This window comes from Oncorhynchus tshawytscha, unplaced genomic scaffold (assembly GCF_018296145.1).
Source record: "Oncorhynchus tshawytscha isolate Ot180627B unplaced genomic scaffold, Otsh_v2.0 Un_scaffold_9311_pilon_pilon, whole genome shotgun sequence".
Taxonomy (NCBI): domain Eukaryota; kingdom Metazoa; phylum Chordata; class Actinopteri; order Salmoniformes; family Salmonidae; genus Oncorhynchus; species Oncorhynchus tshawytscha.
Genome location: NW_024609770.1, coordinates 402,501 through 419,165, shown reverse-complemented (window position 1 = coordinate 419,165; position 16,665 = coordinate 402,501). Strand labels below are relative to the sequence as shown.

General features: G+C 42.1%; 1 protein-coding gene across 1 annotated transcript in view; it reads left to right on the top strand.

The window, feature by feature from the left end:
- LOC121845814 (collagen alpha-1(XIX) chain-like) overlaps positions 1–16,665 on the top strand; it is a 28,226-nt gene that overhangs the window by 980 nt on the left and 10,581 nt on the right. Inside the window, exons 2-8 of the mRNA XM_042317823.1 lie at positions 4,041–4,145; positions 4,378–4,431; positions 5,777–5,830; positions 6,244–6,297; positions 6,666–6,719; positions 9,564–9,608; positions 16,422–16,472. Coding sequence (XP_042173757.1) covers positions 4,041–4,145; positions 4,378–4,431; positions 5,777–5,830; positions 6,244–6,297; positions 6,666–6,719; positions 9,564–9,608; positions 16,422–16,472 — 417 coding nt within the window. The remainder of the gene's footprint in view (positions 1–4,040; positions 4,146–4,377; positions 4,432–5,776; positions 5,831–6,243; positions 6,298–6,665; positions 6,720–9,563; positions 9,609–16,421; positions 16,473–16,665) is intronic.

The following is a 16,665-nucleotide window of genomic DNA, read 5'->3' as shown; positions in this document are numbered from 1 at the left end:
GGTCAGCAGTAGTGTATTATATAGGGAATAGGGCTCTGGTCAGCAGTAGTGTATTATATAGGGAATAGGGCTCTGGTCAGCAGTAGTGTATTATATAGGGAATAGGGCTCTGGTCAGCAGTAGTGCACTATATAGGGAATAGGGCTCTGGTCAGCAGTAGTGTATTATATAGGGAATAGGGCTCTGGTCAACAGCAGTCCACTATATAGGGAATAGGGCTTTGGTCAACAGCAGTCCACTATATAGGGAATAGGGCTTTGGTCAACAGCAGTCCACTATATAGGGAATAGGGCTCTGGTCAACAGCAGTCCACTATATAGGGAATAGGGCTTTGGTCAACAGCAGTCCACTATATAGGGAATAGGGCTTTGGTCAACAGCAGTCCACTATATAGGGAATAGGGCTCTGGTCAACAGCAGTCCACTATATAGGGAATAGGGCTTTCTGTTGTCAGTTGTTTGTTCTCACGGCTACCTTGTTGCTATGTATTTAAGGGACAATACTTCTCCTTTTCCTTCTATCTCTCCAACACTCCCACGCCTTGTTGATGTATCTGTACACTCTTCTCTCTCTCTGTCTGTCTCTTCTCTCTCTCTCTCTGTCTGTCTCTTCTCTCTCTCTGTCTGTCTCTTCTCTCTCTCTGTCTGTCTCTTCTCTCTCTCTGTCTGTCTCTTCTCTCTCTCTGTCTGTCTCTTCTCTCTCTCTGTCTGTCTCTTCTCTCTCTGTCTGTCTGTCTCTTCTCTCTGTCTGTCTGTCTCTTCTCTCTCTCTCTCTGTCTGTCTCTTCTCTCTCTCTCTGTCTGTCTCTTCTCTCTCTCTGTCTGTCTCTTCTCTCTCTCTCTTCTCTCTCTCTCTGTCTGTCTCTTCTCTCTCTGTCTGTCTCTTCTCTCTCTCTGTCTGTCTCTTCTCTCTCTCTCTGTCTGTCTCTTCTCTCTCTCTGTCTGTCTCTTCTCTCTCTGTCTGTCTGTCTCTTCTCTCTCTCTGTCTGTCTCTTCTCTCTCTCTGTCTATCTCTTCTCTCTCTGTCTGTCTCTTCTCTCTCTCTGTCTGTCTCTTCTCTCTCTCTGTCTGTCTCTTCTCTCTCTGTCTCTTCTCTCTGTCTGTCTCTTCTCTCTCTCTGTCTGTCGCTTCTCTCTCTCTGTCTGTCTTTTCTCTCTCTGTCTGTCTCTTCCCTCTCTCTGTCTGTCTCTTCTCTCTCTCTGTCTGTCTTTTCTCTCTCTGTCTGTCTCTTCTCTCTCTGTCTGTCTCTTCCCTCTCTCTGTCTGTCTTTTCTCTCTCTGTCTGTCTCTTTTCTCTCTGTCTGTCTCTTCTCTCTCTCTGTCTGTCTTTTCTCTCTCTGTCTGTCTCTTTTCTCTCTCTGTCTGTCTCTTTTCTCTCTGTCTGTCTCTTCCCTCTCTCTGTCTGTCTCTTCTCTCTCTCTGTCTGTCTCTTCTCTCTCTCTGTCTGTCTTTTCTCTCTCTCTGTCTGTCTCTTCTCTCTCTCTGTCTGTCTCTTCTCTCTCTGTCTGTCTCTTCCCTCTCTCTGTCTGTCTTTTCTCTCTCTGTCTGTCTCTTTTCTCTCTGTCTGTCTCTTCTCTCTCTCTGTCTGTCTCTTCTCTCTCTCTGTCTGTCTCTTCTCTCTCTCTGTCTGTCTCTTCTCTCTCTCTGTCTGTCTCTTCTCTCTCTCTGTCTGTCTCTTCTCTCTCTCTGTCTGTCTCTTCTCTCTCTCTGTCTGTCTCTTCTCTCTCTCTGTCTGTCTTTTTTCTCTCTCTGTCTGTCTCTTCTCTCTCTCTGTCTGTCTCTTCTCTCTCTCTGTCTGTCTCTTTTCTCTCTGTCTGTCTCTTCTCTCTGTCTGTCTCTTCTCTCTCTCTGTCTGTCTCTCCTCTCTGTCTGTCTCTTCTCTCTCTCTGTCTGTCTTTTCTCTCTCTCTGTCTGTCTCTTCTCTCTCTCTGTCTGTCTCTTCTCTCTCTCTGTCTGTCTTTTTTCTCTCTCTGTCTGTCTCTTCTCTCTCTCTGTCTGTCTCTTTTCTCTCTGTCTGTCTCTTCTCTCTGTCTGTCTCTTCTCTCTGTCCATCTGTCTCTTCTCTCTCTCTGTCTCTTCTCTCTCTCTGTCTGTCTCTCCTCTCTGTCTGTCTCTTCTCTCTCTCTGTCTGTCTCTTCTCTCTCTCTGTCTGTCTTTTTTCTCTCTCTGTCTGTCTCTTCTCTCTCTCTGTCTGTCTCTTTTCTCTCTGTCTGTCTCTTCTCTCTGTCTGTCTCTTCTCTCTCTGTCTGTCTCTTCTCTCTCTCTGTCTGTCTCTCTCTCTCTCTCTGTCTCTTTTCTCTCTGTCTGTCTCTTCTCTCTGTCTCTCTTTTCTCTCTTTCTCTCTCTTCTCTCTGTCTGTCTCTCTCTTTTCTCTCTGTCTGTCTCTTCTCTCTCTCTGTCTGTCTCTTTTTCTCTCTGTCTGTCTCTTCTCTCTCTCTGTCTGTCTCTTTTCTCTCTGTCTGTCTCTTCTCTCTGTCTCTCTTTTCTCTCTGTCTGTCTCTTCTCTCTCTCTGTCTGTCTCTTTTCTCTCTGTCTGTCTCTTCTCTCTCTCTGTCTGTCTCTTTTCTCTCTGTCTGTCTCTTCTCTGTCTGTCTCTTTTTCTCTCTGTCTGTCTCTTCTCTCTCTCTGTCTGTCTTCTCTCTCTCTGTCTGTCTCTTTTCTCTCTGTCTGTCTCTTCTCTCTGTCTCTCTTTTCTCTCTGTCTCTCTGTCTCTCTTCTCTCTCTCTGTCTGTCTCTTTTCTCTCTGTCTGTCTCTTCTCTCTGTCTGTCTCTTTTCTCTCTGTCTGTCTCTTTTCTCTCTGTCTGTCTCTTCTCTCTGTCTGTCTCTTCTCTGTGTTTGTGTGATTACTGTTCGGTTGTGATGCTAGTCCCTCTCAGAGAGAGAGAGAGAGAGAGAGAGATTTTATTCTACCAGACCAAAGATAGGAAGCCCAGTTAAATGAATAAAGTGTCCAAGCTTTTAGCTGTTCAAAGCAGACATTTATTGTCATGAATCTTGTCCTGGAGGCAGAACTGAGCAATTTCCACTAGATTGGCTAGCTGCAAAGTCAAAATTGGCTATGTTGCTTTTTGGTCTTAGTTTAGGTTTATTAGTGTGGTTAAGATTAAAGTTAGATTTAAAATCTGATTTTACGACTTTCTGGCTGTGCTAGCTAGTGACCCCTCTGCAGAACTGCCTCCAGAACAAGATTCATGACAAAGAAACGCTAACCTGCCTGCTTAAAGGCCTTTTTTACAATGTGCTGCTGGCTTGACTCCGTCATTCAACTTGATGAGCTGAATGACAATCCTCCCCAAGAATAGCTTTTCTCCGTTTCTTCACTTTAATTGACAGAGTTTGGTCACTTTACAGCCGATGGTATTTGATATTTCACACTGAAAGGAGCACTCAACTGAATTGGACCTTTTTTATTTCAAGACACTTCGCTCAAGTCTCTCTCAGAAAAAAGATGTGTACTTCCATAAAGTTAGATGAAATATCTTCCCACTGCTCTTCTCTGATGAGTCTAAATGCCAGTGACACTAAGGGTCATACAGTCTTCATGCTGTATAAACAGAACTGATATCTATCTACAGATAAATGGTTGGAAGGGGAACGTATTCATGTGCTCTTCATTTGAGGCTGCTGAGGGGAGGGCAGCTCATAGTAATGGCTGGAACGGCATCAAACACATGGAAACCATTCCACCTATTCCACTCCAGTCATTACCACGAGCCCTAACTATTTGAACGTAAATAAATGTTACTCAGTGAAACCTGAACTGGATGGGAGACTGTGATATTTCAAATGAATCCCCTAAATGTCACAGTCAGTTAGAGAGTGGGTGGGAAATAGGACAATGTCTGGTTCTCAGTCTGCTCACATTAACTTCAATGTTGTGGAAACATTGAGAGAACGTTAAGACATCTCCCCTGCTCTTCGACCCAGGGGAGATGGAATACAAACACAAGGAGCACTGTATTTCCCTGCTGTGACTCAGTGAGATGACAGATATGTGGTCTGTATGACCGTACCTCTCCCCCCTCCTGCTGTGTGTTGGCAGAATGCCTGCACCTTGTGCCAGACCAGAGTGCCAGGTCTGCCTGGGCAGAAGGGCGAGCAGGGAACCCATGGAGCGACAGGAGTGCAAGGCATGGTGGGAGAAAAGGTGAGTGTCTCATTATCTTTACTGTGTGTGTGTGTGTGTGTGTGTGTGTGCGTGCGTGCGTGCGTGCGGTGCGTGCGTGCGTGCATGCGGGTGTGTGTGGGTGGGTTGCCCGCCCGCCCAGAAGTGTGAGAGTGGAACCCTTGGGGACAGATTGTGTGGTTTTGTGTGTGTGTCTTTCTCTGTGCATGTGTTCTTGCGTGCATTGATTTGCGTGTGTGTCCATCCTGAACAGGGGGATCCAGGAGTGCGAGGACCTCTCGGTAATCCAGGGAAAGAAGGTCCAAAGGTGGGAAACAACGTGTCATCCTGATTATAATGCATGTGTTCTAAATGGCAGACTATTCCCTATTATAATGGATGTGTTCTAAATGGCAGCCTATTCCCTATTATAATGGATGTGTTCTAAATGGCAGCCTATTCACAATTATAATGGATGTGTTCTAAATGGCAGCCTATTCCCTATTATAATGGATGTGTTCTAAATGGCAGACTATTCCCTATTATAATGGATGTGTTCTAAATGGCAGACTATTCACTATTATAATGGATGTGTTCTAAATGGCAGCCTATTCCCTATTATAATGGATGTGTTCTAAATGGCAGCCTATTCCCTATTATAATGGATGTGTTCTAAATGGCAGCCTATTCCCTATTATAATGGATGTGTTCTAAATGGCAGACTATTCCTATTATAATGGATGTGTTCTAAATGGCAGCCTATTCCCTATTATAATGGATGTGTTCTAAATGGCAGCCTATTCCCTATTATAATGGATGTGTTCTAAATGGCAGCCTATTCCCCATAGTGCACTATAACCCCTGGTGAAAAGTAGTGCCCTGTGTAAAGGATTAGGACACAGTCAATTTGGGACACAGTCAATGTATACAGAATTACTTTCCACCTTACAAATACTCCATTCACTCCATTCACCAATATCAGCATGACAAAGTGAATTAGAAAAGATGACAGGTGTAATAGTATTTAGACTGGTGCATAACATCGCTGGGGACTACACTTCTTCTCCAGGTTATTAGTTTACATGGTTCTGTCCCTTGTTGCTATTCCTTTTCAGTTGAATTGTTTTCATAATACTTCCTACGAATAAATACCCTCTTCATAATGCATTGTGAGGGCATTTATAATGCCTTATAAACTATGCATAATATGCTATAATGTACGACATAGGCTCTCGTAGTTGTTCATATTTCTTTTCATCGGAGAGATTTAGGAAGATTCAGACACCAACCGCTGAACCAAAGATTCAGACATTTACAATGTTAGTCCAGCACATTCGTGTCGTCAGAGCTGCTGGCTGCAGACGTGGTTGCCATGGATACACAGCAGTGTCCTGTATTAGTAAAATTACCCAAGCAGTCGCTTCTAATTGGCTCTATTAGAAACAAGAAGTCAAAGTGAAATGTATGACCACCCGTCATGCGGCTGGTTTGAGACTATTAGAAGGTTTGGAGAGAACATACTGTATATTATGGTGGTAGACATTTCTCATTTCACAAGGAAACACAACATTAAGAAAAGGTTTATACAGAATTCAACTTGATTTGGCCATTTTTGTACTATTTACTGTTGTTGGTACTGTTTACTCATTCACTGATGTTGTTTGCTGTTCTAGGGGATGAAAGGAGAGAGAGGATTCCCTGGGCCTAGTGGAGACAAAGGAGACGAGGTGGGTTTCAGACCTGTCCTGGGGCCAATACAGGAATCATATACTTTAACATGCTTGAGTGTGCTTGAAAGTACACTACATCAAATCAAATCAAATCTGGAGCCGGTGCACCTGGCACCCAACGATCATACCACGCTCACAGTCGCCTAGGTCACTAGCTTTACCCTTTGTAACGCTCAGCCGATCAGTAACAGAATGCCTCCATGCCTCAATGCCTGCTTTATATAGAAAGCCACGGTCACATGACTCATCTTGCCCCATGTACAACAGAATCAATGGAATAGCCCCAAAAATGCAAATGAGGTTAACTCTCTTCTTGTCCTTCTTGCAAACCTACCAGTTAGGCTATCATACACTACCTATTACACAGGAAGTGACAATGATTGTTCTCCGGTGTTTCTTGTCTTTCTCAGGGCTCTCCTGGAGTTCCAGGCATTCTGGGTACAACAGGCCGTACTGGAGCCCCTGTAAGCAAAACAAATCACCAATTGCATTAAATCATCTTTCACATCTATTCATCCCTCGTTGTAATGCAAGTGTAGTACTGTGTTGCTGATAGAAGAACAACCACTGAGAACACCATACTCATTGTTTGGTCCCTATTTTCTCTCACCCAGTATTTAGTTTGTGACCCAGTTAATTGATGTACTTTGTTTTCTATATTTAGTTTGTGACCCAGTTAATTGATGTACCTTGTTTCTATATTTAGTTTGTGACCCAGTTAATTGATGTACCTTGTTTCTATATTTAGTTTGTGACCCAGTTAATTGATGTACCTTGTTTCTATATTTAGTTTGTGACCCAGTTAATTGATGTACCTTGTCTCTGTTTGCAGGGGGTCATGGGCAGACCTGGACCAATGGGTCAGCCTGGATCAAAGGGAGATCGGGTAAGAAAGAGATGCTGTGTGTACACGCACTGTATGAATATACAGTCTCTAGTGAAGGTCTGCGCACACTTACACTGTCTTCACACTTTTCTACCTTAAAATTAAATCTACAAAGGGATTCAATTAGATTTGTCCCAAATTTAGTTTCACAACCTACTCCAAAGTGAAAGAAGCATTTTCATTTTCCAAATGACTTAGAAACACAAGATGATGATGAATTGTTTGCGTATATTTTCACTTTTACTTGGTGGAAGCACCTTCAGAAGCCATTACAGCTGGGAATCATTCTGAATAAGATTCTACCAAGCTTGCACAACTCTCACGACAACATGCACCCAGTGGCCAGTTTATTAGATACAGGGTCAGGTCCCCCTCTGCCTCCAGAACAGAATGAATTCTTTGGGGTATGGAAACATTGCTCAATTGGTATCAAGGGACCTGACATGTGCCAGGAAAACATTCCCCACACAATTACACCACCGTCACCAGCTTGTACCGTTGATACCAGGCAGAATGGGGCCATGGACTCCTGCTGCTTATGTCCAATCCTGACTCTGCCATCAGCATGATGCAACAGCAACTGCTGCAATAGCGCATCCGTGAAAAAGACAGACAAGTTGTGTATTCCGAGATGCCGTTCTGCCATCCACTGTTGTGCTGCACCGATATTTACCTGTTTGTGGCCCTCCTGTTAGCTTGCACGATTATTGCCATTCTCCTTCAGCCTCTCTCATCAACAAGCTGTTTTCTCCCACGGGACTGCCGCTGACTGGGTGTTTTTTGTTTGTCGCACCATTCTCAGTAAACCCTAGACTCTGTCCTGCTTGAAAAGGCCAGGATGCCGGGCGTTTCTGAGATACTGGAACCGGCTCGCCTGCCGCCGACGATCATACCAAGCTCAAAGTCTCTTAGGTCACTGGTTTTGCCCATTGTAACATTCAGATGAACAGTAAATGAATGCCTCAAGGCTTGTCTGCCTGCTTTACATAGCAAGTCACGGCCACATGACTCACTCTCTGTAGGAGTGAACCATTTTGTGAACGGGTTGTTGTACCTAATAAACTGGCCACTGAGTGGATATCCATTGGTTTTGTTCAAATTGCTCCAGCTCAGTAAATTTGGTAGGGAATCATTGATGGACTGCAGTATTCAAACATTGTCTTTCATTTTTCAATCAGATTTAAGTCAGGACAGAGACTAAACCACTCAGGAACACTAAACACCCCTTGGAAAGCCATTCTGTTGTGTCCTTGGCATAATTTTGTGTGTGCAATTGTCCCACAGAAAAATGTAACTCTATCCCAGGGTTAGGTATTCAGAAGACAACGTTTTTACCTGGGCTTTGTTCCTTTCATATTTCTTTAGATCCTGACAGCCTCCCAAGGCCACTACAATACTAGAAAATACAAAGGAATCAAAACCATTGCATTCACTCCACATTACTGGCCCGCATGGTAAAGTGAAGGAAGCCTGTGTTAAAAAAATCCACTCCAAATCATTGATTCTGTTTGCAACAATACCATTAAGTAGTACTGCAAGACAACACAGCAAAGACATTACGTTTTTGGCCTAAAATAAAAACTACAGGTTTGGGTCAAATCCAATACAACATAACACAAAGTCAACCCTCTGTATTTTCAACTATTGTGGTTGGCAGCATCATGTTATGGGTATGCGTGTCATCGCCAGGGACTGGGGAGTTTGTCAGGATCAAGCAATGGAATTATATTGCCCTAAGAGTTGTGCAGAATCTTATTCAAAATGATTCACAGCTGTAATGGCTGTCAAAAGGTGGTTCCGCCAAGTATTAACTTTGGGGTGTGAAGACACACAATCAAGACATCTTTGTTTTTTTTGTTTTCCTTATTAATTAGAACATTTTATATACATTTCTTTCACTTTGAAGATGTGGAGTAGGTTGTGTAGACCTGTAGAAAAAATATCTAATTCAATCCGTTTTTTAATTTAATTTTAAGGGGGGAATGTGAAGACTGCGCCATTGCTGTACAGACTTTCACTAGGCACTGTACTGTACATGTCTACTTTATGTTCTAAATATAGGCAGTTAGTACATACAGGGTCATGTTTTATTCAAGCATGTGACCTGACATGCCAAGAGCTGTTCTGATAGTCTAAGATGAAAACAATGCCTTACGTCTTATTTAGTGCTATCTCAAAGAGCATCAATAATGGGTTATTGTAATACTCAGGAATCATGTTATTTTCTTAAAAGCACATACTTCCTTATGGGTTTCTCTTCAGTTTTGTTGTTGAAAGAATGCCATGGACCTAGTGTTGTCAGTGGATTGGGGTGGCGTGCTGTATGCCAATTCAGTAGCCTTGCAAGAGGCTTGTGCAGCCAGAACAGCTCATAGGATCTCCTGTTTCTGTAGCGGGAGGCAGGTTGATGTACCAGTACACCCCTTGTACAGGACACTAGTTTATCACAGGGCCTTACCCCAATCTATCTCAAATTCAACAGAGCTAGTATGTCCCTCTTCTCAAATACTGTACCTCTGCAATAGACTTGTATTATCAGCCATGCCATGTCCCAAAGATTAGGATGGTCACTGTGTCTGATGTGTGGGTAAATATGGGTAAAGAGGTATTCTTAGATTATTGGGTTCTTAACTGGAGAAACATGTTCCCCAGTGACTGACTGGAAAGCATTATCCCTCTCATGGTGTGTGTGTGTGTGTGTGTGTGTGTGTGTGTGTGTGTGTGTGTGTGTGTGTGTGTGTGTGTGTGTGTGTGTGTGTGTGTGTGTGTGTGTGTGTGTGTGTGTGTGTGTGTGTGTGTGTGTGTGTGTGTGTGTGTGTGTGTGTGTGTGTGTGTGTCCTACAGGGAAGTGAAGGCTCCCCTGGAAGGCCAGGACTACCAGGCCCCCCAGTAAGTTATCCAGAGCATCACTGAGATCTCTCTCTGTGTGTGTATACAGACTGTGTGTGTGTGTTGTTGAGTCATTGGTGAGATGTGTCAACAGTTTTCATGCCTATGAATGATGACACCAGTTCAAGGTACCTTAGCCAATTACTAGTGTCCTTTTGAATGGCTGGTCACACAACACATCATTTAAAAGGACAGTGAGATTGACTTACTACTTTGAAGGACAACATGTTTTCTTCCGTCTACTTGAGAAAATGTTTTTCCTGTTCTTTCTTCCATCCTGGAAATCAAATCAAGTACAATTCTATTGGTCACCTACACATATTTAGCAGATGTTATTGTGGGTGTAGGGAAATGCTTGTGTTCCTAGCTTCAACAGTGCAGTAGTATCTAACAGTGTAGTAGTATCTAACAGTGCAGTAGTATCTAACAGTGTAGTAGTATCTAACAGTGCAGTAGTATCTAACAGTGTAGTAGTATCTAACAGTGCAGTAGTATCTAACAGTGTAGTAGTATCTAACAGTGTAGTAGTATCTAATGGTGTAGTATCTAGTAGTATCTAACAGTGTAGTAGTATCTAACAGTGTAGTAGTATCTAACAGTGTAGTAGTATCTAACAGTGCAGTAGTATCTAACAGTGTAGTAGTATCTAACAGTAGTAGTCTAACAGTGTAGTAGTATCTAACAGTAGTATCTAACAGTGTAGTAGTATCTAACAGTGCAGTAGTATCTAACAGTGTAGTATCTAACAGTAGTATCTAACAGTGTAGTAGTATCTAACAGTGTAGTAGTATCTAACAGTGCAGTAGTATCTAACAGTGTAGTAGTATCTAACAGTGTAGTAGTATCTAACAGTGCAGTAGTATCTAACAGTGTAGTAGTATCTAACAGTGTAGTAGTATCTAACAGTAGTATCTAACAGTGTAGTAGTATCTAACAGTAGTATCTAACAGTGTAGTAGTATCTAACAGTGCAGTAGTATCTAACAGTGTAGTAGTATCTAACAGTGTAGTAGTATCTAACAGTGCAGTAGTATCTAACAGTGTAGTAGTATCTAACAGTGTAGTAGTATCTAACAGTGCAGTAGTATCTAACAGTGTAGTAGTATCTAACAGTGCAGTAGTATCTAACAGTGCAGTAGTATCTAACAGTGTAGTAGTATCTAACAGTGCAGTAGTATCTAACAGTGTAGTAGTATCTAACAGTGTAGTAGTATCTAACAGTGCAGTAGTATCTAACAGTGTAGTAGTATCTAACAGTGCAGTAGTATCTAACAGTGCAGTAGTATCTAACAGTGCAGTAGTGTCTAACAGTGCAGTAGCGTCTAACAGTTTTTTTTTTTTTTTTTTTTTGCAGTAGTATTGTTAGTTAGATTAACAGTGCAGTAGTATTACTGCACTGTTGGAACTAGAAGTACAAGCATTTCGCAGTATCTAACATCTGTGTCTAACATGTGTATGTGACAAAGTAAAATTTGATTTGATCTAACAGTGCAGTAGTGTCTAACAGTGCAGTAGTATCTAACAGTGCAGTAGTATCTAACAGTGCAGTAGTATCTAACAGTGCAGTAGTATCTAACAGTAGTATCTAACAGTGCAGTAGTATCTAACAGTGCAGTAGTGTCTAACAGTGCAGTAGTATCTAACAGTGCAGTAGTATCTAACAGTGCAGTAGTATCTAACAGTGTAGTAGTATCTAACAGTGCAGTAGTATCTAACAGTGTAGTAGTATCTAACAGTGCAGTAGTATCTAACAGTGCAGTAGTATCTAACAGTGTAGTAGTATCTAACAGTGCAGTAGTATCTAACAGTGCAGTAGTATCTAACAGTAGTGTCTAACAGTGCAGTAGTATCTAACAGTGCAGTAGTATCTAACAGTAGTGTCTAACAGTGCAGTAGTATCTAACAGTGCAGTAGTCTCTAACAGTGCAGTAGTATCTAACAGTGCAGTAGTATCTAACACTGCAGTAGTGTCTAACAGTGCAGTAGTATCTAACAGTAGTAGTATCAACAGTGTAGTAGTATCTAACAGTGCAGTAGTATCTAACAGTGCAGTAGTATCTAACAGTGCAGTAGTATCTAACAGTGCAGTAGTATCTAACAGTGCAGTAGTATCTAACAGTGCAGTAGTATCTAACAGTGCAGTAGTATCTAACAGTGCAGTCTAACAGTGCAGTAGTATCTAACAGTGCAGTAGTATCTAGCAGTGCAGTAGTATCTAACAGTGCAGTAGTGTCTAACAGTGCAGTAGTATCTAACAGTGCAGTAGTATCTAACAGTGCAGTAGTATCTAACAGTAGTATCTAACAGTGCAGTAGTATCTAACAGTGCAGTAGTGTCTAACAGTGCAGTAGTATCTAACAGTAGTGTCTAACAGTGCAGTAGTATCTAACAGTAGTGTCTAACAGTGTAGTGGTATCTAACAGTAGTATCTAACAGTGCAGTAGTATCTAACAGTGCAGTAGTATCTAACAGTAGTATCTAACAGTGCAGTAGTATCTAACAGTGTAGTAGTATCTAACAGTGCAGTAGTATCTAACAGTGCAGTAGTATCTAACAGTAGTGTCTAACAGTGCAGTAGTATCTAACAGTGCAGTAGTATCTAACAGTAGTGTCTAACAGTGCAGTAGTATCTAACAGTGCAGTAGTCTCTAACAGTGCAGTAGTATCTAACAGTGCAGTAGTCTCTAACAGTGCAGTAGTGTCTAACAGTGCAGTAGTATCTAACAGTAGTATCTAACAGTGCAGTAGCATCTAACAGTGCAGTAGTATCTAACAGTGCAGTAGTATCTAACTGTGCAGTGCAGTAGTCTAACAGTGTGTCTAACAGTGCAGTAGTATCTAACAGTGCAGTAGTATCTAACAGTGCAGTAGTGTCTAACAGTGCAGTAGTGTCTAACAGTGCAGTAGTATCTAACAGTGCAGTAGTATCTAACAGTGCAGTAGTATCTAACAGTAGTATCTAACAGTGCAGTAGTATCTAACAGTGCAGTAGTGTCTAACAGTGCAGTAGTGTCTAACAGTGCAGTAGTATCTAACAGTAGTGTCTAACAGTGCAGTAGTATCTAACAGTAGTGTCTAACAGTGTAGTGGTATCTAACAGTAGTATCTAACAGTGCAGTAGTATCTAACAGTGCAGTAGTATCTAACAGTAGTATCTAACAGTGCAGTAGTATCTAACAGTGTAGTAGTATCTAACAGTAGTATCTAACAGTGCAGTAGTGTCTAACAGTGCAGTAGTATCTAACAGTAGTGTCTAACAGTGCAGTAGTATCTAACAGTGCAGTAGTGTCTAACAGTGCAGTAGTATCAAACAGACAGTAGTGTCTAACAGTGCAGTAGTATCTAACAGTGCAGTAGTATCTAACAGTGCAGTAGTATCTAACAGTGCAGTATTATCTAACAGTGCAGTATTATCTAACAGTGCAGTAGTATTTAACAGTACAGTAGTGTCTAACAGTGTAGTAGTATCTAACAGTGTAGTAGTATCTAACAGTGCAGTAGTATCTAACAGTGCAGTAGTATCTAACAGTGCAGTAGTGTCTAACAGTAGTATCTAACAGTGTAGTAGTATCTAACAGTGTATCTAACAGTGCAGTAGTATCTAACAGTAGTATCTAACAGTGCAACAGTGCAGTAGTATCTAACAGTGCAGTAGTATCTAACAGTGCAGTAGTATCTAACAGTGCAGTAGTATCTAACAGTGCAGTAGTATCTAACAGTGCAGTAGTATCTAACAGTGCAGTAGTATCTAACAGTGCATCTAACAGTGCAGTAGTATCTAACAGTGCAGTAGTATCTAACAGTGCAGTAGTATCTAACAGTGCAGTAGTATCTAACAGTGCAGTAGTATCTAACAGTGCAGTAGAATCTAACAGTGCAGTAGTATCTAACAGTGCAGTAGTATCTAACAGTGCAGTAGTATCTAACAGTGCATCTAACAGTGCAGTAAAATCTAACAGTGCATCTAACAGTGCAGTAGTATCTAACAGTGCAGTAGCATCTAACAGTGTATTAGTATCTAACAGTGCAGTAGTATCTAACAGTGCATCTAACAGTGCAGTAGTATCTAACAGTGCAGTAGTATCTAACAGTGTAGTAGTATCTAACAGTGCAGTAGTATCTAACAGTGCAGTAGTATCTAACAGTGCAGTAGTATCTAACAGTGTAGTAGTATCTAACAGTGCAGTAGTGTCTCACAGTGTAGTAGTATCTAACAGTGCAGTAGTATCTAACAGTGCAGTAGTATCTAACAGTGCAGTAGTATTTAACAGTGCAGTAGAATCTAACAGTGCAGTAGTATCTAACAGTGCAGTAGTATCTAACAGTGCAGTAGTATCTAACAGTGCAGTAGTATCTAACAGTGCATCTAACAGTGCAGTAGTAGTCTAACAGTGCAGTAGTATCTAGCAGTGCAGTAGTATCTAACAGTGCAGTAGTATCTAACAGTGCAGTAGTATCTAACATTGCAGTAGTATCTAACAGTGCAGTAGTATCTAACAGTGTAGTAGTATCTAACAGTGTAGTAGTATCTAACAGTGCAGTAGTGTCTCACAGTGTAGTAGTATCTAACAGTGCAGTAGTATCTAACAGTGCAGTAGTATCTAACAGTGCAGTAGTATTTAACAGTGTAGTAGTATCTAACAGTGTAGTAGTATCAAACAGTGCAGTAGTGTCTAACAGTGCAGTAGTGTCTAACAGTGCAGTATTATCTAACAGTGCAGTAGTATTTAACAGTGCAGTAGTGTCTAACAGTGTAGTAGTATCTAACAGTGCAGTAATATCTAACAGTGCAGTAATATCTAACAGTGCAGTAATATCTAACAGTGCAGTAATATCTAACAGTGCAGTAGTATCTAACAGTGCAGCAGATTCTAACAGTGCAGTAGAATCTAACAGTGCAGTAGAATCTAACAGTGCACTAGTATCTAACAGTGCACTAGATTCTAACAGTGTAGTAGTATCTAACAGTGCAGTAGAATCTAACAGTGCAGTAGAATCTAACAGTGCAGTAGAATCTAACAGTGCAGTAGTATCTAACAGTGCAGTAGTATCTAACAGTGCATCTAACAGTGCAGTAAAATCTAACAGTGCAGTAGTATTTAACAGTGCAGTAGTATTTAACAGTGCAGTAGTATTTCCCAGCTTTGATGCACCTGTACTGACCTCGCCTTCTGGATGATAGCGGGGTGAACAGGCCGTGGCTCAGGTGGTTGATATCCTTGATTATCTTTTTGGCCTGTAACATCGGGTGCTTTAGGTGTCTTGGAGGGCAGGTAGAAATGTTATTGAGTCACCATGTTCATGTTACTTCTGGGGACACTGGAGCAAAACCAAAAGGAGTATTTCTTATTGGACACGTACAAAGCGAGTACTTCCTGTTTCACTCTGTTATGGAGGGGTTTCTTCCGCTTTGTGCCTACTTAATACAACCCACTTACTGTGTTGGAGGAGAGGGTTAATGAATGAACTTCAGTACTGTAAATTCTTTAAATTGCACAAATCTAGCAAAAGCTTAGGGCCACAGATTTCCTTCAAACTTAAAACCTGTTCTCCTGTAAATACTCTGATGCTGTGGTTAGTTTAGCGCTGTCTTGCAGCCGTTTAGCTTTGCCTCAGATTACACACTGATGACAGACAGCACATACACTGAGTAGTGGAGAGGAGACCGGGGGCTACACCCCCGCCCTGGCCCCTTAAACACTAGTCAGGCAGGACTATACAGACTATCTCTGGTATATCCAGGCTACTCCTCAAGCCATCAGGATGTTGTAGTTGCTGCTGCTGGCCTCCATCTCTTTAAATCAATGTGTTCTGCTATACTGTTTCCCCCAGATACACTAGTTAGACTACAGCCCAAATGGCACCTTATTCATTATATAGTGCACTACTTTTTACCTGAGCCCTATGAGCCCTTAAGTGGGGCACTATAGGGGATAGGGTGCTATTTGGTACTCACTTTAGTGTTTGAATCTACAGAGGCCGGAGGGTTAAGTGTTACTGCTCTCCTCTTTTGTTTAGTGATCACCAGGCAGCCCCAAATATTGATATCTCCCATGTAGTGATCACCAGGCAGCCCCAGATATTGATATCTCCCATGTAGTGATCACCAGGCAGCCCCAGATATTGATATCTCCCATGTAGTGATCACCAGGCAGCCCCAGATATTGATATCTCCCATGTAGTGATCACCAGGCAGCCCCAGATATTGATCTCTCCATGTAATGATCACCAGGCAGCCCCAGATATTGATATCTCCATGTAGTGATCACCAGGCAGCCCCAGATATTGATCTCTCCATGTAATGATCACCAGGCAGCCCCAGATATTGATCACATCCATGTCTCTCCAGTGACCACCAGGCAACCCCAGATATTGATCACTCCATGTAGTGACCACCAGGCAGCTCCCCAGATATTGATCACTCCATGTAGTGATCACCAGGCAGCCCCAGATATTGATCACTCCATGTAGTGATCACCAGGCAGCCCCAGATATTGATCATGTAGTCCATGTAGTGATCACCAGGCATCCCAGGCAGATATTCATCTCAACCATGTTGCATTTAAGGGCTCATGAACAAAGTAATACTGTCTGCCTGGTCCAGGCCTACAGGACTGACTGTTAGACTAAAGGCACAGAAAACACTCAGGCAGACACACACACACACATACACACATACACACACACACACACACACAGACACACACACACACACACATACACACACACACACAAGACATTTTGGAGTGTGTAAGGCTAGAAGTGTGTTAACGGAGGAGAAAGCTGGCTCTGACTGAGATGTGTGTGTTTGCAGGGTGTCCCCTATGTGGAGGGCAATGGGATGAGCAGTCTGTACAAACTGCAGGTAAGAACTCTGTACTCATCCTCGTCGGGTGTTGCCGATGATGCAACTAGCATCACAGTGCTAGTCAACAGTTGTTGACATGTTACTCATAGTCTGTTGATTGTTTGTTGAGCATTGGTAGGGTGACCCTCAAAGTAAAGGTTACCACATTCCCCTATATACCGTATGCTACTGTAGATACCATATCATCAGA